The sequence below is a fragment of the Exserohilum turcica genome (assembly GCF_000359705.1).
Source record: "Exserohilum turcica Et28A unplaced genomic scaffold SETTUscaffold_17, whole genome shotgun sequence".
Lineage (NCBI taxonomy): Eukaryota > Fungi > Ascomycota > Dothideomycetes > Pleosporales > Pleosporaceae > Exserohilum > Exserohilum turcicum.
Window position 1 is genome coordinate 429228 of NW_007359992.1, and position 23524 is coordinate 452751.

The window sequence follows — 23524 nt, forward strand, 5'->3', positions numbered from 1 at the left end:
CTTCCTCAGGCTGACTGACTCTGCACCCCCATCACACCCCCAAACAACAACACCAACACCAAAAAAACCTCCAAAATAAGTAGTTATGCGCAATCAGCAATTTCGCAATACGCACGTATCCTGTCCTCTCATCTCTCTCCCTCCTTATCCTACCTACACTGTACTTACGCCACAGCACTCAGCCTCGTACGTAGGGCTGACTGACTGACTGACTGACTGACTGACTGACTGACTCTAAAAATCCCAAAGGCCAGAATCCTAGAGTCCTACAATCCCACATTCACACATTCGCACACCCAGTCCTTTTGATTGGCCCTTTCTATTCTTTTGCACTGCTGCCACGGCGAAGGAGTGAGCTGGCTGGGGGTGGGGGGGGGGGGTTGTATAAGTGGCGTTTTTACGTTTTTTTTCTTTTCTTCTTCTTTTTTTTGGTTGGTTGGTTGGATGGCAGAGTGGGAGGTTGGGGGCCGGAAAAGGGGGTGGGTGAGAATGCACAGATTGGAGGATTGAAGGATGCGCGCGTGTGTGCGTGGGGTCTGACTTTTCTTGCTTGCTTGCGATGCCAGGCTGTGCCGTGATAAGATAGGCTGTATGATGCGATGCGGTGCTATGGTGGTACAGGTATGCGTGTGCGTGTGCGTTTTATATGCTGCGATATGTGGATTTACACGCTAGTAAAGCAGAGAGAGAGAGACAGAGAGACAGAGGCATGGGTACATGATTGCGGATTCGTTGCAGAATCAGTGATTTTCTGTGGTGTGTGTTAATACTTGACCGTGTTGTATGTCTGGTTATGCGCAGAGTCCTACTTACGCTTATCTATGAGGCAAGCAGGGGATGGAGAGTCCAAGTTAATATATCCATTCGGTGGTTGGAGTGGCATGTACATAGATTCGAGGATTCAACGGCTGAGGATGCTGGTTCCATCTTGCTCCTATGCTCTCTTTTCACATCTTTGAGATAATCTCATACGCATGTGTCCTGTGTGATATATCTAAACCAGTCTAAAGATCAGAGTTTTCTTCTTTCACTTTCTCCCTTGTCCTGACCAAGCCGACTCCGTATCACGCTACTGTTCTATTTCCTAGTACGGAGCGACAATGCCACGTAAATAAATGCTGATAACACTGCATCCAAATCCAACTTCGACAGCTAGCGAGAGAAAAAGAAAAAGACAGTCACAAAGTCATCAAGTCACAAAAAATGACCTATATCTTCATCAGGTCACAACAGACTTCACAATCCAACGTGAGAAGAAGTCGAAAGTGCAACATGTAAAAGACACCATACTCATCATCGCTATGCATTGCAAAACTTTGCTCAAAACATCATACGCCATGCCCATGCATATGTACAAAAATTCCCTTGATCGCGCCAAATTTTTTCTCCTCTCATATACATCATCAACATCACAGGGCATCCCACCCATCCTCAAACATTGTTTTCTTAACACTCAAATCCTTGTCGCTGAGATACAGAGGCCGAACGACTTGCATGGCACCAGTACCCAACTTGACGCTTTGACCCATGATAATGCACTCGCTGACACCGTCAATCGTGTCTGTTTTACCGCGAGCAGCAGCCTCGAATAGATGATCGGGTGTCTTTTCGAAACTAGCAAGTTGCAAGACTGAATCGCGTGTCTTTTGTAGACCGAAACGCGTGATACCAAACACTTCGCCCTTGAAGGTCATGACGTCGGCAAGAAGCTGCATGTGACGCGGGTCAATGTCCATGTTGCCCATGACATCGCCGATTTCACGGACAATGGTTGCGCGCGCGGCTTCGATACCGAGGACAGTCTTGACTTCCATGACGTGGTTGGATCTTGTGTTGTAGGGCTCTATTCCTGGGGTTGTCATACAGTCTCGTAGACCGTAACCTTCAACGAGAAGCTGGCATTCGTATTGACCTTGCGCGTTGGGACTGCTTTCTTTCTTGATAATGGCACGCGAACAGTCTGGATATCCTTTGATGACGACATCTGGAATGAGCGCTTTGACCTGCTGCACGCGTTCAAAGTATTCCTTGTGGTTACGTGTTGTCTTGACGGGACGCTTCTTTGCGGCGTTGGGGTCGGGAACTTCAACACGAATGAGGGATGAGGAGATGCGCACGTTTGCGCCAGCCTTGCCCCATTTGAGCGGCTTGTGGGCGTTGATGGCTGCGATAATTTCGTGGGGCTGCACGTCGACAAACAGTTGGTTGACAGTGTCCCAATCGATGCGCATGGCGATGTAGGCCCCATGCGGATGCCAGACATCTTCGACATAGGAGATGACATCGCGGAGGTAAGTCTTTTCGACACGCGCTTTGACGATTCGCGCCGCAGATTCGGACACCTTGTTGGAAAGCTCACAGGCGATGACGGGAGTCGAGATGGTGGAGGAGGCGTTGATGATTTCCTTGATACGGGGGACACCCTGGGTGATAGACATACCAGCGACGCCCGCAAAATGGAAAGTTTTGAGTGTCATTTGCGTACCGGGCTCACCGATAGACTGTGCTCCAATGGCACCTACAGCGTGGCCGGGCTGAACACGGGAACGGTGGTACTTTGTCAAACAGAGCGTGATAAAGGTATCAAGCGCGCTCTGCGAAATCTTGGCGATACCATCCGCAAGGCTGTACTTGTCGGCGTCGGCTGCTGATTGTTTCTTGCCTTTTCTGTCATTTTTTTCTACAATCCCGAGGTATGCGAGTGTCATCTCCAGTTTCTGCGCTCTCTTGAATACGTATTCTTGCACGGTATCGAGGAAGTCACGCATAGACTCTTTCTGATCAATGCCCCTGTCGGTCTGGTCGCGGTACTCCAGCTCCGTCACCCCGTCCAACATGTACCTAGGATACTTATTCCGCTGGGTATTCAACCTAGCTTCGGTGTATTCGCGGACTTCCTGGGGCGTTAGACTAGGCTCGGAGTTGTCCCAAGTCGAGGTGACGGAATGTGAAAAGGTCCTGTCAAAGTGTACAGGCTTGGCCTTACCCTCCATGTCCACGGGGTCGAGGTTGTCGTCTCCATACTGGAACTGTACGACCGTGCCAGACGAGTTTCGGACAGTGTCGTCGTACTGTGCAGAGAGATCCTCCAAAGACTTCATCAATCGTCTACTCATGTAACCGGTTTCGGCAGTCTTGACAGCGGTATCGACTAGACCTTCACGGCCACTCATAGCGTGGAAAATGAACTCGGACGGTGTCAGGCCAGAAAAGAAACTGTTACTGACGAAACCCTTGGAGGCGGGCTGACGTGCAGCCTTAGGAAAGTGAGGCAGTGTTCGGTGCTGGAAGCCGTCGGCGACTCGAGCACCACCAATCATTTGTTGTCCGACGGAAGCAACCATCTGAGAGACGTTGATGTTGGATCCCTTTGAACCACACTTGGCCATGAGCAGAGGAGAGTTCCACCTGCTCAACTCTTCGAAACAAATGTCACCGGCGGCTTGACGGACACCAGATAGAATACCACCGATCCTGTTTTCCATTGTCTGCTCTTCGTCGCAACCTGGGTCGCGCTGCAACCTTCCTTCCTTGAAGTCCTTAATCAACTTGTCGCACTTGGCGTACGCTTCCTCTACGAGAGCCTGCTTCTTCTTGTTGAGTTTCTCTCCTGGGGTCACATCACTGATACCGAGCGAAAAACCATTATTGCTGAGCCATCGCGCAGAAAGCTTGGAGAGCCGGTTCATGCCCTGGACAGCATGGTCGGGGCCGAAATCTCGCATCATGACGTAGAAGACCGAGTCCTTCTTACCGTCACCAACCGTGGCCTTGTCCATGACACCACACATGACCTCGGAATTGCGAATGACCAGATATGCATCGTTCTCGTTTAGGTCAGGAGGCTGGTCAGGCGTGTTTTTGAACTGCTTGCACGCAGCTTCGAGATTGACCAATACCCTGCACTTCTTGTACGGCCGCATCAGGAGATTGAAGACCTGCTTTCCAGTCCAGAGGGCCTGCGGTTTCCAAATGACTGGGGGCGGAATATCAATGGGATGCCTCTTGCCAGTGTCCGGGTCGAATGCTCCCTCGCCATTGAACATGTAATTCACTATCTGGCAGAAAGTGCGTCGGTCAAAGAAGTTGTTCTTGTTGCTGAGGAGGTACGCTGCTGTGATAAAGTCCTGAATAGCGGCAATAATTGGTGTTCCGTTCTTCGGGGTAGCCAGGTTGTATTTGACGCCCATGAGCTCGGTAGCTTCGGTTCGGGCTTCTTCGGTTTGTGGAACGTGCAAGTTCATCTCGTCACCATCGAAATCGGCGTTGTAAGGATTACATACACACTCGTTGAGTCGGAACGTTCGCCACGGTCGTACTTTTGCTCGATGGCTCAGAATACTGAGCTTGTGCAGAGACGGCTGGCGGTTAAAGAGAACAATGTCGCCATCCTCAATGTGGCGTTCAACAATGTCACCAATCTTGAGTCGTTTCGAGGCACCCTCAAGACGTTCGCCCTTGGTATCGAATCGCGAAAGGGCAATGAGAGAGATCTTGCCTCGTTCCTTGTTCGGGCCTTGGTCGTTGAGTATGTAGTTGGCTCCAGGGTACTTGTTCGACCCGTTCCTGACCAGCCGCTGCAGCTTCTCGATGTTGTACCGCGTGACTTTTTCGGGATACGTCAAGTTCTTGGCTATACGCTCCGGCACCGCGACTTCGTCAATGCTCAAGTTTGGATCGGGACCAATGACTGTACGACCGGAGAAATCGACACGCTTTCCGGAAAGATTTTGTCGGAACCGACCGCCCTTGCCCTTGAGACGCTGAGAGAAACCGCGCATAGTCTTTTGCAGACCTTGCTGTTTGAGACCCGGCGCATCGCTGTTGATGTACATGGCAATCTGCAGCTGCAGAAAGTCCCACTGCTCCATTAGGATCTGGAGCGGAAAGCCGCGTGCGAGACCCGCACGTATTATGCTGCTGATCTGGCAAATGTCTCCAATCTTGTTGGTCACGTCATCTTCCGTTGCGCCTCCTTCTTGCATGACCGACGGTCGCAGCGCTACGGGCGGCACTGGCATGTACTCCCAAATTAACATTTCCGGTCGCGCATCTTCGGGTATCATAGCCAGAAGCTCGCAGTCTTCGGGCGAGATCTTTTTGAAGAGGTTCAGTACTCGCAGCGGATGCATATCGTCGACAGCCTTCTTTAGGTGCTTGTCCAGATCAGGATTGGCGGACTTTGCGGTCTCAAACGACTGGTCAAACTCGGTTTTGCCAGCTGGCGGCTTCTTGGTCTTGGCTGTGGAGCGGTTGAAGGCATCGTATCGGTTGTGGATAATCTTGAGCGGATGGCCAGGGACCTTGCGCACAGTGCCCTGGAGGCCATTGCAGTAGGGGCACGTCTTCTTCTTGCGGCAGTCTTCCAAGATTCTCTTCGTCACGGCGCCTTTTCGCAGAGTGTCCATGTCCGGGCGGCGCATGCTGCGCAGATAGCGGCGCCGCTCGACTTCATCCAGCAGGACGCGGGAGCAGTCTTTGCATATGCAGTTGAGCACCTCGATAATGTGCTTCAGGTAGCCGACGTGGAAGGCAGGCAGCGCAAGCTTGATGTGGCCAAAGTGGCCATTGCAGGTATCGAGGCCCTCTCCACATGTTGCGCATTTTCCCTGCTTGCTCGATATGCCCATGCGCGTGTCCATGGGCCCGTTGGCCGTGAGGGTGCGTGTGTTGTCGGCGGCGGGCTGGAGATCGTAGACATTGCGGTCGGACACTTCGAGGACGGCCTGGTTGACAATGTCCTGGTTGGAGCTGGAGAGAGTTACTATGTGTCTTGTTCTTCAGCGTGTTCGCCACAGCCGAGTGCCCTACTAGATGCCAAACTGAATGTGCTTGATGCGCGCGGGGATGCGGTCCACGACCTGCTGCTTGGCCGTGGTGCGCGGCGCCTCCATGGTGGCGGCAGAGGTGGTGCTGGGATTCAGTGGTCGGGCGGCGGTGCTATCGCAGGTCGTCACGGTATTCTTGCATAGTCGTTGCGCGGTGAGTCATGTTCTGGGCGGCAATGCGACCAGAGGAGAGAGAGAGTGAGAGAGTCTGTGTGGCTCTCCAAGTCGGCCGCGCCTCTGCAGATTTTGGGTGGGGTACCAAATTCGCGCTAAGGCCGGGCTGCAGCGCTAATGCAGGCCGATAAGCTGATAGTACCCCGGAAGGCAGTCGTGACCTGGAGCATCACTGCCTGCCGCATCATTGCCTAACGCATTCACTCCCTGCCCCGCCTATACTGAGGGCGACGTTGGATTCAACCACTGGCTGCCTGTCTATCTTCAATGCCTATCGTCTCTTGATCCTCTCCCTCCAACCAAACCGCATCATATATTCATCACACCTGCTTCTTGGTCCGCCGTACCACCCGACTGTCCTCCCTTCCCCGCTCACCCGCGGCCCCCCCACCTGCCCTACCTTGTCTCCTCCTACTCTTACAGCCATCTACCTCTCCTAGACTCTGCTTAGAGATACAAGTCCTCGATATGGCTTCAAGTGAGATCCCTATTGCATCACTGTCATGCTCCACTCGTGGCTCACTGACCCCTCAGGCTTCCGTATTGTCCTTCGGGACGCAAAGCGCTACGACACGTATGAGACCCGTCAATTCGACCTGCCTTTAAACTCGACTTTCCCTATTGGCCGCGCTTCCAACAGCGTTACCAAGAAAGCTCTCATGGCGGCACCACACAATGCATTTATCGATAGCCCGGTCATCTCTCGCCAGCACGCTGTCCTCTCCGCCAACACCACCAGCGGCGTCCCTGAGGTCTACATAAGTGATCAAGGCTCCATGCACGGCACTATGTTGAACGGCCAGAGACTGCCTCCCAAGACACCTACCAAGCTCAAGTACGGAGACGAACTCCAGTTTGGCACCGACGTGAACCGCAACGAAGGTGAGTGTCCTAGACTACCTCTCACCAATACGAAACTGACATGCTACACAGAGTTCTTCGTAGCCCGCCAATACGTCTTCGAGTCGCAGCTCTCACGCCCCTTCTCGCTCGGCTTCACTGTCCCTGACGCCGAGAGTGAGGACGAGGAAGTGGAACGTCGTGGCAGCGAAGCCGACCCGTTTGTTATCGACGACGAAGACATGGTTGCAGAGCAGGCTGGGCAAGACAACGAGGCAGAAACCACCATGTTCGTGGATGCTCTACAGCCTGAACAACCCCTCAAGTCTCCCGCCTTTGCTCAGGAGCTGTACTTTGAGTCTGCGTTGCGTACTACCGTTGTCGATGAATCTTACGATGAGGGTAAAAAAGATGCAGAAGTACCTGCAACTGATCCCACACGCCAAGGGCAGGATGAACTCCTGTCTCCCGACTCCAACCCCCACGGTGTCGAAGATGACGATGGGGTTGTTGGAACCGACTTTGACAGTGAGGCTGGAAGTATCGATAGCTCCGACATCGACTCCGAGTCTGAATCAGAGATTCAAAAATCTGATGATGAAATAGACGAAGCTGAATACTCGGAGCCCTTGACCTCAGTCACCCAGGACGCTAAATACCCAAACAGCGACGCAGTATCGGCCAACGGTGATGAGGCCCCGCCTCTTCCACCCCGTCCTGCGTGCGTGCATACATCCTGGAGCAACTTGTCATACCCATCGTTCGGACAGACTGAAGCCCAAAACTGGTACTCTGACGACACATCGCAGGCCAATTATGTAGGCACCAACTTTGGAGATCGGCCTTGCCTGTTTAGCCCTCCTCCGCCGGCATCTTCAGAACCTGTGGATGTACAAATTGCTATGTCTCTTGTCCAGGAAACCGATTCATTGTTTCGAGCTCACGGACTTCAAACACATCCATCAGTCCTACCATCATATGTTGACGCCGTCACACCGCAGCAACCAGGTCGACGTACCAAGGTGTCAATTGAAGAGATTGTTGATGAGCAGCCACCAACCCAAGAATCGGTCAAATCCCTAAAGCGCAAGGCAGACGTACTTGAGGAGGTAGTAGTGGCCCAAGAGGAAGTTTACAGAGCAAGCGCACCTGTTGTTGAGCAGACGATCAGCGATTCAACAATCCAAGCGCCAGTGGATGACTGTTCTGCCACTCAAAACGCGGCAGCCATTTCTCAACGCCCGAAGAAAGTACCTCGCTCTATTCTCAAGAGGGCGCTCAACAAGGCTACCTATCCTTTGCTTGGCGCTACTGGTGCGGTCGTCTCTTTTGCTCTTCTCTCAACCCTTCCAGATACCTTCTTCATGTAGGAGGCTCACCGGAACACTTAGCACCCTTTTTCTTTGTTTTCATGGCGTTTGTGGTAAGGCGGTACTGTACACGGCGGGGCAACACGGATATCATGCCACTTGGGAGGAATCTACGGATCACAGCAATTAGTGCTACAGGCGTTTTGGGCAACGTCTAAGGAGGTGGTGTGGCTCATGAGAGGGATGTGATTTTGGTTTGGTAGGCGTTCCGTATCTTCGGATCTATGCCTTGCTTGGGTTGTATGGCCATGTTTTTAAATCCTGGTGAATGAAATGTATCCCACGAAGCAATGTGTATTCGATCAGATGAATGTCTGTAGTGTAATCTTTATAAAGTGGAGTTGTACTTTGTTGGTATCCTACATATTTCTTTCCGGTTTCCACTTTAATCGAGAAGCATATGCATTAATAGCAATTGCGAAGCACCCTTGAGTTTACACCTAGCAGACGAAACATGGTCAGAATGGTGCGAGCAATTACTAATCCTCATTGACTCACTGCATACTACTACCGTGGTACCAGATAATCGTGAACCGCAACCTTAAGCCTCTATGTTCCTTAAGTATGGTCATTTGTACATCAGAAAAACCATCACACTACACCAGTCTTCACACATGCCAAATACACGTTCAACTATGCCACAGTCTAGCACACAATACCACTGTATCGGAAAGGGCTTTTGCGGTAGCATCTGGACTCTTGATGATGACCAACACATCGTCATAAAGCGCGAAGATGGCGGGCCCGATCGATCTGTCACGAACGACTACAACATGCACCTCGAGCTTCTCCAAAGCGCACCTCATCACCCTCTCTCGATGCCTCTCTTAATACCACAGTGTCACGAGCTAATCCAACCCACCAACGAAACCTGGTGGAACTCACGTCTACTGCAATTTCCTCCCGGCTACAGCGTTTGTAGAGCACTAGTTTCAGAACGCATACCCAAAGTCCCCAGATCTATCAGCGACAAGATCGTAGACGTCTTCTGCGCTGACAACGCTCGGCTATCGGCTTTTGTCAAAAGCAACCCCGGCGACGATGCACGCTTAATTCGACCGTATCTAGGGCGCCAACGCCGGCACAGACAAGACGGAACAAGTACATCGCGGTTCTAGCGCTTCAGTCTGCGCAACGTGCCTCTTCCTATCGACCAGATGCGTATGCTAGGTCTCGACTACAAATCCTACGCTGAGGCCATGGCAGAAGCCCTCGCGCTGATGCACTGGGGCGCAAGAATAGACGCGAATGATGTTGAATTTGTGCTAGCTCCTCCGCGAGCAAAGCATCCACATGCATCCACTTTCCAATCAGACTATCTGGGCGCTCACTGCATGTGGCTTCTCGACTTTGATAGATGCCAGCCGATGCAGATGAACGAAGCAGGCATCGAGCAGGCCTGCGCCGCGTTTTTCAGAAACGATCCTTATTACCCTCGGCCTGGGACTGGCGAGGCGGCCGACGAGGAGTTGTGGATCGTGTTCAAGCAGCGTTTCCTAGCATCTAGTCGGAGGATCTTGGGGGAGGAAAATCAAGATATGTGGGTTCTTGCAGACAGATTGATAGCGAGGATTGAAGAGGAGGGAGAGGAGAGGAGGCGTAAAGACGCGTTGGCGGCTTCGGAGTGAACAGACACATGATAGAGGCATCCTGTATTGAATCTGAATCTTAAATCCTATTTCTGTGTACGTAAATTCTGGACTAGAACCTAGGGCTCAAGCCACAAAAGACTCATACTTCGCCTAATACAATTGTTGATTGGGAATGCCTTGGCGCGTGTGTGATTGCAGTAGGACTCAAAATGAGTCATTTGAGGCTTGCATGTAGCTGCGCCTCACCAACTGCTCTGTCTCATCACGTAACGTAACACTACCATACAACGACTATGATTCTAAAAATGTAGTTTCCCTCAACTATATAATGGCCTTGCTGCCTTGGAAATCAGGGAGTCCATCATCTCAGCTCACCTTTGCCCTTTTGAACCAGGCAGTGATTTCTGATTTACAGCTTACGACTGCAAACTACAAACCACAGGTCTCAACCAACACGTCGGAACAACAAGTAACCACGTCGGAACAACAATTAACCATGGCGGATGAAACATCGGGGTCGCGGACAGTGTTTCCGTGTAATACGTGTTCGCTTTCTTTTGCGAATAGTGGGCTCCAGAGGAGCCATATGAGAGGAGCGTGGCAGTAAGGAAACCTAACTTTTCTTCTTCTTTTCTTGCCTCACTATCTACACGTATATGCCAGCTATCGAGAGACAGAAAGCGAAGGAAAAGAACTAACAAATATAACTAGTATTCATAATCTCCAACGCAAAGTATCAGGGCTACCAGCGCTATCCGAACTGGACTTTGCCGAGCGCGAAGACGAGTGCGCGAAAGATACTAGGGAAAAGAGTCGATGGAACGACAGTCAGAGTGCTAGCTCAACAGCGCAAAGACGCATTGATGGGGTTCATCAGGAGACCAGCGAGACTGCGGATTCAGATGCCGACAGCGACGACTACTCCAGCACTTCTTCCGCTTTCCAGAACGACGATGACCATGACTCGGAACCAGCGCTCTCAACAGCAAAATGTCTCTTTTGCCCACTCTCATTCCCACAGACCCAGGAAAACCTGACACACATGTGCACAGCACACAGTTTCTTCATCCCGTCAGCACCCGTAAACCTCTCCATCGAGCCCCTGCTTTCCTACCTCGCTCAGCTCGTCTTTTCGCACCACGAATGCATTTGCTGCGGACGCACCAAGGCAAATGTGTACAGTGTGCAGAGCCACATGCGAGACACAGGGCACTGCCGGCTCGACGGAAAAGATTATGCCGAATTTCTGTGTGAAGACAGGTGTGAGGTTGAAGAGGACGAAGAAGAAGAGGAGATGGTAGAAGACGGAGAAGCGGGGGATAAAGTGAGGATGCTGGGTCTAACGGAAATGCGATTGCCGTCGGGTGTAGTCGTGAATTCTCGACTTCATAACAGTATACATGATGGGGAAATGCGGCGGAATAGACCCAGGACGGCGCATATACGGCTGAAAACCTCATCGCAGCAGCAGCAGCAGCAGCCGAGAGCCGTGGCAACTGCTACTTCACCTTGCACCGCTACACCCACTCCTAGCGCAGCGCAAACCCAAGCTCTCGCACTCTCTCCCCTCGCACACTCTATTTCCTTCCCGGAGCCACCTACAACGTCGCTGGTGCCGAATACACGCAAGCAAGATCTCAGTTTATCCGGACTATCGGCGGAGCAGCTGCGCAGTCTCGTGACGCTGGACAAGAAGATGCGGCGGCAGGAAGTCAGTGCGAGGAATAAGTTTAGAGATGCGGCCATGAGACAGCCGGTGAAGACGATTTACTACAAGACGGAGAATCCGGTGTACCAGGCGGGGTGACTTGGTGGCTGAATGTGTTGATAAGGATGGAAGGGATGATGGCGGTAGCAGAGAAGCATCTGTGTAGTTAGTGTTGAGAAATAAATGGAGATATGAAATCAGTCCAGACAACCTCATCACACTGAATGGCAAATCGAAAAGCAGAGAAAATCGACAGGCTTTTTATCAGCAGGGAAGGACGGGACTAAAGAGCAGGTGCGTGCAAACGTATGCCATGAAGTGGGAGCGCGAGAAGAGCAGACATCAGGCGAAAAGAGCAGTGAGCAGCAAGCGACAAGCAACAATGCAATATGCAGTAGGCTAATTCTTATGCCTGATTGAGCGACCATGCAGAGATCGTCATGTGCTGGGGAAAGGGGTATACAGCAATCATGAATCATCCGTCTTTTATGCCCCTAACAAAACGCCATCAGAAAAAAAGGAGCCCGTCGCCTAATATATACTACACGCGAAGAAGAGCAAACTAAAATGAATAACGACAATAACCCCTGGCTATGCAAATACCCGAACAATGCAATATAGGAAACATGTTCCCAAGGCGAGAGCGCCAGTCCGGTTCGTCTGTACTCAATTTGTGGACAAGAAGGTTAAAAGCAAAGACAATGCAATGCGATACAAGAAATTAGGCAGAGGCGGGACTGAGCTCCTCCTCGTCTGAATCGTAGGTGACAGTAGCTGCGGGCCAGGCTTTGGCTGCAATTTGCTTGTATTCATCCGAGTTGATGAGATCGTTGAAAGCAGCCTGACATTCATCATCGAGCTCAATGGTTTCCGCGGTCGGCATGTCAGCAAACATGGAAGCTGCAGAAGCAGGGACCTGAACAGGGGTAGCGGCAAGAATAGATTCGTTGCCAGCGTCTGAGAAGACACTTGGTGACGGGTAGGTAGCTTCACGAAGACGAGAAGGCTTAGCAGGTGTGTGCTTCATGAGTCTTTGACGCTGGCGCTCAATCTCGTCCACTGGCTGTTGGCTCGGAGGGCTGAGAGGTGGCTCGGCTGCAGATCCTCCCGGCAACGGTGCGTGTGCGGGGACAGGAGCGGGTGGTGGTGGCTGGGTCCAGATTGGGGTAGCTTCAGCATCAGGCGTCTCGGTCTCTGTAGTCGCGTCTTCCTCATCAGAGTCATCAGGCACACTGAATGAAGTTCCCACAGACTTTTGCGTCTGAGTATGGACCGTCTCTTTAGTCGCGCTCTTGAGGGTTTCACGGTCATTCTCACGAATTTTTGCAGCAGTCTCCTGACCTTGAAGTTCGCTAAAGATATTGCCACCTTCACTGTGTGAAAACAAGTTGGAGAACATTGGAGAGGGGTCTATTGAACGACGGGGACGGATGTCGTAGAGAGAAGCCGAGTGGCCATGGCTGTTGTAAAGCTTGGGTGACATGCGCGCTCCAGTGCTAGCAGCAAACTGTTCGTCAATGGTGGGAACCTCCTCGTCTCCTGCGATGCTCTTGCGAGTCTTTTTGTGTCTCTTAGCGGCGTGCTCCTCTTCCTCGGCTTTCATGTCAAGATAGACAGCCCAGGCTGGGACGACATCGTCGTCGTCCAAATCACCCAGTGGATCGCCGAAGCCAGTTTCCCAGGGCTTGGCCGATGGAAAGAAATTGAGATCTTTGCATAGGACAGGCGTCTCAAGTCGCCTGCGCTTCTCGCGGAACGCAAGATCGTTTCTGAGCTCAGGAATGACTTGCCTAGCCCAGTCTTCGGCCTTGCGCTTGTCTTCCTGATCGACGCCCTTGAGTAATACCTTCATCATAGTATTTGTCGGTGCGCGCCTTTTGTTTGGTGTCTTGACACGCTCACCAACAGGTGTGGGCGGAAGCGAAAGCGTTTCTGTCAACGTATCCTTGGGTGGTAAAGGCTTAGTGGGGGTGGGCGAAGTAACCTCAGAGGTAGGCGGGAGTTTGGGGCTGGAGAAGAATCGGGATTTCAAGGCGGAAAAGGACCTGCTGAAGATATTTGAGGCTTTCTCGACAGCACGATCGGGCGTGGCTGAGACTTGGGTAAATGTCCTTTTCGCGGACTGTGACGGCGTAGGTTCCATATTAGCTTCATTGTCGGAATGTGTCTCACTGTCTTTAATTGCGGGCTCAACGCGCGAAATCTCTTTTGCCGACTTCTCAATCTTGTTGAGAAGAGCAAGGGCAGACTCTGAGCCATTCACAAAGACAGGCTGGGCTGGAGGCGGCTCGGTCGTGCTTAATAGTTCGCTGTCGAATTCTGGGTAGTATTGGTTAGCCTGTGGGCCGTAGCTAACTTCTGTGAGATGATGCGAACGCGAGTTCTCAGCCGCCAGGCGCAGAATTTTGCTTTCATACGCGCTCAATTGCTGGTCTTTCTCAAAAATCGCCTGCGCTTGGGCCTGGTTGCGAGCTTCCAGGTCCAAAACGCGAATGTAGAGATTGTCAATCTCCCTGCGCTGCTTCCCATTCTCTTGCCGCAGCATCTCATTGGCGACATGTACTGATTTTTCGGGAGTAGGAAAGTTGGGGATCTTACTCGTTGTGAAGAAGAGACCTTCGCCGTCTCCATTCTCATCCTCGTTGGTCACGTTCTTAGACGCCAGTTTCGCGGTCGATGCCCTTCGTTTCTCACTGGTACCCTTGGGCTGGGTGCTGTTGCGTGGACGCTTCGCGGGCCTGACCTCGTCCAAGCTGCGCTGTGGTGAGGCCTGTCCGCCGGCCTCTACGACTGCCGCGCGACTGGCTCTGGTGAGCTTCCTCGCGACGGGCGGCGCCGGTGTCGTTGTTGTTGTCGCCGCAGTCTTGGCCAACGTGGTAGTAGTGGTGGTAGCCGTGGCGGTGGTCGAGGCGGCATTTGCGCGTGACGTAGCGCGAGTCTTGGTGACTGTTTGTTGCGGCTCTGTCGCGGTCGGCGGGTCAGCCTTGGTGGTGACGGCCTTTGCTTTCCGGGCCTTCTTCTTGGGAACCTCTGGCGGGGGCGTCTCCTGTTGCGAATGCTCCGAAGCAGAGTGTGCAGACTCGGCGGAGGCGGCCGCTGCCGCCGTGCGACGCGTTGAGCGCCGGGTAGCAGTAGCTGACATGGCGCTGCGGGCGAGGTTAGTAAGCGCGATGCGCAGCGACGGGGGAGACGTACTGAGCAGTTGCTGTGCAATTGCCGGTCACGGGACGATGCGGCGATGGGCGATGCAACTGCTTGGGGGGGTTGGCGGGATGGGAGTTGGGGTCTGGGGGTGCGAGCGAGGAAGTGACGATGGACTTAAGAAAGTTGTCGCTGCACAGCCGGCGATTGGGCCTAGTGCGTAAACACCCCAGCCCAGCCCGTCGAGGCAGGCGCGACACGGGCCACGCCTTGGCATGACGACCAAGCTGGGAGCTCTTCGCCCGCGACGGCAGACTGCTGCCAGCATCAGCATCATGGAGGGCCTTTACTACAACGTCAAATACGGGTACGCATCACATGCATCGCGCAGCGGCCCGTCTCGCTAACACACGCCTGCAGCTACATCGAGGGCATCGTGCGCGGCTACCGCAATGCGCTGCTCACCAGCCAGAACTACAGCAACTTGACCCAGTGCGAGACCATCGACGGTACATCTGATGCGATCGGCGCTGCTTCGGGACACTCGCTGACGATGCCGTAGATGTCAAGCTGCAGCTTGCGCCTGCATATGGCGACTTCCTCAACTCGCTGCCGCCAAACCCATCGACGTCTGCCCTCGCCGCGAAGACCACGGACAAGCTGGTGGCCGAGTTCCGCTATCTCCAGGCCAACGCGACCGGCTCGCTGTCCAAGTTTATGGAGTACCTGACGTACGGATACATGATCGACAACGTCGCGCTGCTGATTACGGGTACGCTGCATGAGAGGGATACGCGCGAGCTGCTGGAGAGATGCCACCCGCTCGGCTGGTTCGAGACCATGCCGGTGCTGTGCGTCGCCACCAATATCGAGGAACTCTACAACTCGGTCCTGATTGAGACGCCGCTTGCGCCCTACTTCAAGGGCTCGCTCAGCCACCAGGACCTGGACGAACTGAACATTGAGATTATCCGCAACACCCTGTACAAGAACTACCTCGAGGACTTCCACCAGTGGATCAACTCTTGCCCCGAAATCGCAGGAACCCCAACCGCAGATGTCATGTCTGAGGTCCTGGAATTCGAAGCCGACCGCAGGAGCATCAACATTTCCCTCAACTCCTTCGGTACCGAACTCTCCAAGGCTGAGAGGAAGAAGCTGTACCCAGAGCTTGGCAAGCTGTACCCCGAGGGCACATTGATGCTATCAAGAGCCGATGATGTGGAGGGCGTGCGCATCGCGGTTGAGAGTGTCGCGGACTACAAGATGTTCTTCGACCAGACTGGCCTCAGTCAGAGCAGCAATGGCGGCGTGGGTAACATGGCTGGTGGTGTTGGTGGCGAGACACGAAGCTTGGAGGATTTGTTCTACCAAAAAGAGATGGAGATTTCGAAGCTTGCCTTCACCCACCAGTTTACTCACGCCATCGTGTACGCATGGGTAAAGCTACGGGAACAGGTATGTTGCAAGTCACGAGCATTTGCTGAGCATGACAACTAATCCCTTGCGTAGGAGATTCGCAACATCACATGGATAGCCGAGTGCATTGCGCAGAACCAGAAGGAGCGCATTGGCAACTACATCAGCGTGTTCTGAGCCAGTAGTTCCTTGTAGTAATAGCATGTTTGGGTCCAAATAGGAATGACTCGCGTGGCGTTAGGGTTAGGTTCGTATATCCAGTTTGTTAGATTGTGCATGGTTATGTGCATGACCTGTCCATACGTGCCTTCATCCATGCAAACGTGTATCCGCTTTCGTCCGTCTAGGAGACTGTGGACTGGACCCTGACGAATCGCGTCCTCGATTCGCTATAGAATTTCCTTTGGTGATATTTGTGCTTAAATTTACAGCTCAATCTTGCTACGATTGCCTTTCCATTGCTGTCCCTCCCACTCGGCAAATTAGCCAATCTATACTCAAGGTCATTTGACATCCATCTTCTCAATTTTTATCTGATCTTTGGCACCAGCCGGTTCCTTGCAGCGTAACTGGGAATTTCGTACGTATGTTAGCCGATCGAAAAGTTTTGGATTTCTAACACAGCCGCTACTTGTGAAACGTGTTACTTAATGTTGCTTGACATGCTCATCTTGGACATCTCCATTAATTTTACTATCCTCATTGTACCAATTCTTACAGCTCCTAGGATGTAGTTACTGAAGCAGATTAGATTCTCTGTTGTGGTTGGTTACCATGTCCTGTAGTTGCATTTATGAATGAGGGGAATGAATCTCCGTCTCTTCCGTGACCTGTTGAAAATTACCGATTGTATGCAATATTTTACAACAAGTCGAGCTTTGTATACTGATTCGTTTATCAACAGCCATACTCTACACAAGTCTTCCTATCTGCAAGCCACTCTGCGCTTCGATATCAAGAGCCACGGTGAAACTGCCTATTCACTGCGCTGAGAACACTTTCTCACTTTTGATTCGAAAAGAAAGAATTAGAAGCCGTATCTGATGTCGATGGAGAATGTATGAAGAGAGCCGATTGCTGCAACACTAAACACTTGGAAAGACAGACTGGGGCCCCTCTTGGAAAAGACCGGTCAAGAATAACGGTGAAAGGGGTGGACATGGTGATTGATCATTCATGAGAATCATTGAGCGCATGAGTGTGATGTTCTATTTGTCATAGACGGAAAAGCATGTCTGGTTCATTTAACACAATCCTGCATAAGTAAAGTACTCATACCACAACAAAGGTATGTTAGAATTAATACATGCCCATGTAATTCGCAGCGCATTTTTCATGCCGAGGGTTAAGTTTAGAAGATGACATTGACATGTACACATGCATGTAACTGCTGGGCAGCAAGATAGATGTATATTGCCGAACTGTGCGTCCTGAGGTAAAAATCTATCACATGAATTGGATTAGCGAGATATCATGTATATGCATGTCGTGTCACATCCTGGCAAGAAATATACAAAGGCATCTATGATCACAGCTAGCACATGATCAAGACCGGCACATCCACAACAGGTATAGTGATAGAATAAACCTACGGCAGTACGGATGCGTGCCGACCATGTGATGCACGTGCCATGCCGCAAGCGAACTGAGCCTGCATGTCGGGCCTGCGCCACAGACTGTTGTGCCAAGACATTAGCTAAGCAATTTACCGAAACTCGCACATCGAAAACCCCAGCTTCAATTTCCCACCCAGCGTCACCCAGCGTCACCCAACTAACACGACCCCCACAGCCTTCGAGATGTCTTCGGAAAAGAGCCACCGCCGTAAGTAGACGGCGCGACGAAATTTCATACACACACACTGACTGTAGTCCAGTCTACGTCAAGGGCCGCCACATCAGCTACCAGCGTAGCAAGCGCAACTCGAACCCCAATGTCAGCCTGCTCCAGCTCGAGGGCGTCGAGAACACAAAGGATGCGCAGTGGTACCTCGGAAAGCGTGTCGCCTACGTCTACCGCGTCGGCAGCAGCAAGTCGAACCCCGTTCGCGTGATCTGGGGCAAGATCCGCCGAACTCACGGTGCGTATATATTCTTCCGGCCGCGGCAAGCAGAGTAGAGACTGATTTGGAGGACAGGAAACAACGGCATTGTTCGCGCTTCTTTCCAGCACAACCTCCCACCAAAGTCCTTCGGTGCCAGCGTTAGGGTCATGATGTATCCCAGCTCCATCTAAGGGCTGGCGAATGAGAAACATTCGGGAAGGAGTTGAGGCGATTGGGACCGGCGCGCAGCCACAACAAAATGTCGTTCATGGCAGCCTCTTTAGTTTCATGACAATGCGATAATGGTAGCATACACATCCGTGTTGGAGCCCGATTGCAGAGACAAGACTGCTTTCACGGTAGGGCTGATGGATAAAGTGCGGGGTCTGTTCAGGAACATTCTAGATCACCAGCCGTAGCTGCCTTGCCTAGCTTTCTATAACACGAAGCCAACCCACACTTGATCCTCTCGCAATTCGGCTCCCCATTGCATTTCTCTGCGACTTGATTTGGACCAAGCAAGCGCCCAGGCGCAACGCACGGATACCTGTTCCTTAGTTTGCCCGTGATTAGGCTTGCAACTCGCAACTTGCAACTTGCAACTTCCCACCTCCAAACCTCGCACCAACACCGACATTTGCTTAACCCGAACCGAAACCACCAACTGAACGCACGAATATTCTTACAGCATGGGTTCCGTCGTCCTCCCACACCTGCGCACCGGCTGGCACGTCGACCAGGCGATCCTCTCCGAAGAAGATCGTCTCGTCTTGATCCGATTCGGCCGCGACTCTGACCCAGACTGCATGTCGCAAGACGAGGTACTCTACAAGATTGCGGACCGCGTCAAAAACTTTTGCGCCATCTACCTGTGCGACCTGGACGAGGTGCCCGACTTCAAAGCCATGTACGAACTGTACGACCCGTGCACCGTCATGTTCTTCTTCCGCAACAAGCACATGATGTGCGATTTTGGCACCGGTAACAACAACAAGCTGAACTGGGTGCTTGAGGACAAGCAGGAGTTTATTGATATTATTGAGACGGTATATCGGGGTGCGAAGAAGGGTAGGGGTCTGGTGGTTAGCCCAAAGGATTACAGTACGAGGTATCGGTACTAGAAGGGCCGTTGATTTGCTCTACAAGAGGATGATCTCGCTACGCTGGAGCTTTGGATAAAGCGGTTCTGAGTGCCGAGAAGCATGCGCACACGGCACATGTGTGCATTCTTCTGGCACGGCGCTGGCAATGATAGAGCCATTTTGGACAAGAGTGTTTGGCAAGACTAAAGGTATGGCTGTACGATGATAGACGCTGCTATGAGAACATTTGCTCATGATCCATCTCAGACTCCGTCACGTTCCTGGCAAGGCACAAGACGCAGGTGTGGTGATTGCTATACTGCACACATCACGCCGATGTTCGTATTCGCATCAAGTTTCTACTTTTTCGTTGTTTTCCTTCACCTCAGCCTTTGGCTTTGGGCCTCCTTGCTCCCACAGACCCCTTCTTACCCCTCTCCAAACGACTTCCAGTACTTCTCTCCTGGGTAACAAATTCGGAAACACCACCACCACTTCATCCTCACCTTCTACCACAATCACAAGATAGAAGCGCACTTCGAAGCCCTTGAACGCCTCGTGTATGAAAATGTCCTGGATGCAGGTTGTGGGTATGAAGCGCGTCGTGGGTGTCTGGAGATAGGTAGAAGAAGAAGTTGAGGTCTGGAGACCGAGGCCACGAAGCATGGTTAGGGACTCTTCTAGAGACACTGTGAGCAATCTGTCGCGAAGAAAGGTGTTGAATTCAAGGAAGAAAGGAATGTAGACGTACCAGTGTAGTTTCTCCGCAAGACCAAGAATATAACGAAGAGCGTACTTGGGATAAGATATCGCCATTTGAAAGCCTCTACCATCTTTACCAATTGTCCTTCTCCTTCCCAACCCAGTGCATCCTGCAAGAAAAGCGTTGACAACTCGTTTGAGATTCGCCATTTCAGCCATAGCAACAGCGCGCTTGTCACCCCCAATACTGCTCGAATGAGTATCCCGACATAGTATCCTATGCGCGCCGGCACCGTCTTTGGCACAGGGCGCGTCGAGACTGTATACTTGATTGTGGACGACGTGGGTTGCAGCACATGGAGCGTCTGTGCAGGCGGAGAGGTAAGGCGAGATATTAGACTTGACATTGCGATTATCTGCTACATGAACAGCATCGTTAGGAAAGGGCAGCGAGCATGCGAATGCTAAGCGGAATGTGGGGGGAGAAATCGAGACGGTCGAAGGATGGACGGGCGGGATGACGCGCTAGATTCGGGCGGCTTACTTATCGATAAGAGTTATTTCCCCGTTTACAGATCCCTAGCTTCGCGTTTTTGGAGCACCACAGCTGCTGCCTCCTCTATTATCATCACGCTTTTCCCTCTCAATCACCCGCACGCATACATACATTCGACTGTAGAAGAAGACTAAAGCGAGGACCATGGACTCCTCGCGACCCTCAGATCGCGATCGCGACCGATCGCGCTCTCCACGCCGGTCGCCTGTTCCGCGCAAACCCAAGAACTTCAGCGGCCTCAAGTACAAAGGCGATCGCGAGCGGCGCGACTCCGACCGACGGCGCGACGACCGAGACCGAGATCGAGACCGGGGTGATCGAGAGAGGCGACCAAGAGACGCAGACAGCGACCGAAGGCGCGACTCGGACTATGATCGAGACCGGCGACCACGAGACTCAGACCGCCGCCGCGACGACGACCGCCACCGCCGGCGCCGAACGCGCTCTCCACGCGACCGGAAATCGCGGAGCGACGACCCTTCTAGCAAAGACCCAGCATCCTCTTCATCCAGGAAACCAGCGTCTGCTCCCGCAGCAGCAGCACCAGCAACGTCGTCAGAACCCATGATCCTCGTCACCATCAACGACCGCCTAGGCACTAAAACACAGGTCCCATGTCTCCCCAGCGACCCCATCAAGCTGCTCAAAGCCATGGTCGCAGCCAAGATTGGGCGGCCTGTCCACGAGATCATGCTCAAGAGGCAGGGCGAGAGGCCGTTTCATGATAATTTGACCTGTGCCGATTATGCGATTAGTAATGGCGTGCAGATTGATTTGGAGCTGAATACGGGGGATTAGAGGGGTTGTGTTGTTGGTTGGTTGGTTGGACGGGGTGGGATGTGCACAAGGGAATTGAAAGTGGAATTGGAAAGTGGAATTGAAACTCGAGGGGTTTGAAAAAGGGAGAATAACATGGCATTATGATACCCCGTGGACCGATCAAATGATTTTTTTTTGGTAAAGCTAAAATGCTAGATTGGCGAAGAAAAAAGAAAAGAATGCAAGTCTGAGGAGATTCCGGTATCAAAACTGGGTATATTCCAATCCGCCACATGTACTATACACATACATACACACATGCCACAGCGACCTACTCATCGGCATCCTCCTCTCTCCCTTTGAACCTGTCAGCATCAATGCCCTTCCGGATTCTATATTTCTCATTCACCACCTCAACAGGCTCCTGCCTCTCCCTGTTCAACACCGGCGTGTAAACGCCTTTCGCCCTGCCAAAATCGCCGCCATCGAATATCCGCGGCCCGCCCTTTGCCATGCTGACTGTCTGCTCTGCGACGGGCACCTCTGCGTCCAGCGTGTCGGAGCCCAAGGCGGCAACTTTATCCATTAGAAGCCCCGAAAGCGTCTCTTCGATCTTCTTGGCGTGCCATACCTCCCACACATCGTCTATGACGCCGCCTCGACCCCATTTCCCGTTGCCAATGGTAGCCGGACCGCCTTTTTTCGCGGGGCCTTTTGCTTTTGGCTCCGAGCCGCCTTCGTCGCCGACGTAGATCCAGTTAAGGCTATCTTGGTAGCCGTGCTCACGCTCCTCGGAGGTCTGCACTTCTTCTGGGTGCGGGAAGATGCAGTCCCAGAGGACGAGGGGCGCGTCGGTTGCCATTTCGTATTTTGGGCGGGTGGGGTTCGCCGACGTGTCGAGGAGGTGGGGGACGAGCGAGGGAGACTCGAGACCTTGGCCGATGAGGAAGAGGATGGCGACGAGGGAGCGGACTTGGTGCCATAGGAAGGCTGAGCCGTGGAGAGTAAAAGAGTAGAGTTTAGGCTGTTCTGCGCCTGAGACTTGCAGAGCAGGGTGTGAAAGGAATCCTGGCACGGACAGTGAAGACACTTCTTCAATGTCGGCGTGGTAGATGCGCCGCTGGAAGTTTGAGATTTGCTTGCTAGCGTCGATTTTGCAGAAGTTGCGGAAGTCATGCAGGCTGATGAGAGATTTGCAGCCTTGTCTCATGGCGTCAATGTCGAGCCAGCCTTCGCGCATTTTGGCTTTGTTTTCTTCTGTTGTGGGACTGCTGGTGCTGTAGAGACCTGAAGATCCGGGTACGGGGGCAAAGCTGGGATTGGTAAAGAAGTACTTGTATCGCCGCTCTTTGCAGGAGAAGCGGGCGTTGAAGCCTGGTGGTGGGTTCGGGCACCATGCGTAGACACGGATGTCGGGTGGGAGGACGCGGTTTAACAGTTGGATATAAGCGAGTTCGTCTGTGAGGTCGTTGAAAGGCCTAGATGTAGGTTCCGGGTCTAGTTTAGAAGAAGATATTAGGTAGTCATCGTCTTCTTCGGTTGTTACCGAAGTTTCTTGCGGTGGCTCAGCAGTCTTTGGCAAAGGTCTATTGCTTCTCACCCTAATGCCGATGACTTGTCCGAAAGCACTGACGCCTCTGTCTGTTCTTCCGCATTTTGAGTATTCGCAGCCATCCCAATTCACATCTGCTCCCTCCCTGTCCCACGCTGCATATGTCTTTTTATCAATCCTCTCATATGCCCTGCCCTCTCCTCGTGTGGGCACCGGGGTTATCAATCGTGTCTTTACCAATGCCTTCCACAGCTCTTCCTCTATTGTTGGCAATGGTGTTGAGTTGTTCTTGTGGTGCTCGAAGCCATTGTACTTTTGGCCAAGGTATGCAAACTTTAGCGCTATCAACCGCGTGCTGTACCTGGAAGCATCAAAAGCTTTTGGTGGCGGCTTGGCGGCCTTGCGGATTTCCAATGGCTCTGGAAAACCAGTGGACGAGGATGTCTGCTCGGCCACAGGTACAGCGGGTGCCGGGGTGGCGCTGGAATGAGGCGTGTCTGAAGCAGGTGCTCCTATCTGCTTTTCCAACTCTTGTATCCTTGCAATCAGTTGCTGTTGAGACCAATCCTCATACCCCGCCATCTTCTCTTTTCTCCCCAACGATTGACGCAGCTGCTTGCGGCGGGGTACTCTGGAAAGCTTGTGGAAGCCGCGCTGTAGGCAGAACAGGCGATGTAGCGAACGGTGGAACTCTGGAAAGGCGTGGGTGAGCAGCCCACGCATTGTTTGGTGGCATGGCGGGTGACTGGATAATTTT

The 23524-nt window shown here is 52.4% G+C and overlaps 11 protein-coding genes across 11 annotated transcripts; 7 read left to right on the top strand and 4 right to left on the bottom strand.

Annotated features, from left to right (window-relative positions):
* Positions 1–1367: 1367 nt before the first annotated feature.
* Positions 1368–5894, bottom strand: SETTUDRAFT_176950 (uncharacterized protein; the record flags this gene model as incomplete). Its single annotated transcript, XM_008026278.1, has 2 exons — positions 1368–5751; positions 5812–5894. 2 exons carry the CDS (start codon positions 5892–5894, stop codon positions 1410–1412), a joined length of 4425 nt encoding a protein of 1474 aa, XP_008024469.1. The 3' UTR covers positions 1368–1409.
* Positions 5895–6396: 502 nt separating this feature from the next.
* Positions 6397–8492, top strand: SETTUDRAFT_176951 (uncharacterized protein). The gene is made up of 3 exons (XM_008026279.1): positions 6397–6480; positions 6537–6884; positions 6936–8492. The coding sequence occupies exons 1-3, from the start codon at positions 6471–6473 to the stop codon at positions 8210–8212; spliced, it is 1635 nt and encodes a 544-aa protein (XP_008024470.1). The 5' UTR covers positions 6397–6470; the 3' UTR covers positions 8213–8492.
* An 877-nt stretch (positions 8493–9369) lies between these two features.
* Positions 9370–9840, top strand: SETTUDRAFT_39093 (uncharacterized protein; the record flags this gene model as incomplete). Its single annotated transcript, XM_008026189.1, has 1 exon — positions 9370–9840. One exon carries the CDS (start codon positions 9370–9372, stop codon positions 9838–9840), a length of 471 nt encoding a protein of 156 aa, XP_008024380.1.
* Positions 9841–10177: 337 nt separating this feature from the next.
* SETTUDRAFT_184295 (uncharacterized protein) lies at positions 10178–11706 on the top strand. Its single transcript, XM_008026280.1, has 2 exons — positions 10178–10407; positions 10516–11706. The coding sequence occupies exons 1-2, from the start codon at positions 10301–10303 to the stop codon at positions 11609–11611; spliced, it is 1203 nt and encodes a 400-aa protein (XP_008024471.1). The 5' UTR covers positions 10178–10300; the 3' UTR covers positions 11612–11706.
* A 271-nt stretch (positions 11707–11977) lies between these two features.
* SETTUDRAFT_168766 (uncharacterized protein) lies at positions 11978–14764 on the bottom strand. The gene is made up of 3 exons (XM_008026281.1): positions 14708–14764; positions 14111–14658; positions 11978–13831 (listed from the first exon to the last, which is right to left on the bottom strand). Exons 2-3 carry the CDS (start codon positions 14652–14654, stop codon positions 12234–12236), a joined length of 2142 nt encoding a protein of 713 aa, XP_008024472.1. The 5' UTR covers positions 14655–14658; positions 14708–14764; the 3' UTR covers positions 11978–12233.
* A 193-nt stretch (positions 14765–14957) lies between these two features.
* SETTUDRAFT_168767 (uncharacterized protein) lies at positions 14958–16514 on the top strand. The gene is made up of 4 exons (XM_008026282.1): positions 14958–15020; positions 15074–15162; positions 15216–16111; positions 16166–16514. The coding sequence occupies exons 1-4, from the start codon at positions 14989–14991 to the stop codon at positions 16247–16249; spliced, it is 1101 nt and encodes a 366-aa protein (XP_008024473.1). The 5' UTR covers positions 14958–14988; the 3' UTR covers positions 16250–16514.
* Positions 16515–17824: 1310 nt separating this feature from the next.
* Positions 17825–18588, top strand: SETTUDRAFT_168768 (uncharacterized protein). The gene is made up of 3 exons (XM_008026283.1): positions 17825–17896; positions 17949–18152; positions 18210–18588. The coding sequence occupies exons 1-3, from the start codon at positions 17872–17874 to the stop codon at positions 18305–18307; spliced, it is 327 nt and encodes a 108-aa protein (XP_008024474.1). The 5' UTR covers positions 17825–17871; the 3' UTR covers positions 18308–18588.
* Positions 18589–18805: 217 nt separating this feature from the next.
* Positions 18806–19237, top strand: SETTUDRAFT_108426 (uncharacterized protein; the record flags this gene model as incomplete). Its single annotated transcript, XM_008026284.1, has 1 exon — positions 18806–19237. One exon carries the CDS (start codon positions 18806–18808, stop codon positions 19235–19237), a length of 432 nt encoding a protein of 143 aa, XP_008024475.1.
* A 312-nt stretch (positions 19238–19549) lies between these two features.
* On the bottom strand, positions 19550–20307 carry SETTUDRAFT_108682 (uncharacterized protein; the record flags this gene model as incomplete). Its single annotated transcript, XM_008026285.1, has 2 exons — positions 19550–19878; positions 19950–20307. 2 exons carry the CDS (start codon positions 20305–20307, stop codon positions 19550–19552), a joined length of 687 nt encoding a protein of 228 aa, XP_008024476.1.
* Positions 20308–20522: 215 nt separating this feature from the next.
* On the top strand, positions 20523–21499 carry SETTUDRAFT_168771 (uncharacterized protein). The gene has a single exon (XM_008026286.1). The coding sequence runs from the start codon at positions 20601–20603 to the stop codon at positions 21252–21254; it is 654 nt and encodes a 217-aa protein (XP_008024477.1). The 5' UTR covers positions 20523–20600; the 3' UTR covers positions 21255–21499.
* Positions 21498–23349, bottom strand: SETTUDRAFT_150113 (uncharacterized protein; the record flags this gene model as incomplete). The annotated part of the gene is made up of 1 exon (XM_008026287.1): positions 21498–23349. The coding sequence occupies one exon, from the start codon at positions 23347–23349 to the stop codon at positions 21547–21549; it is 1803 nt and encodes a 600-aa protein (XP_008024478.1). The 3' UTR covers positions 21498–21546.
* Positions 23350–23524: the final 175 nt, after the last annotated feature.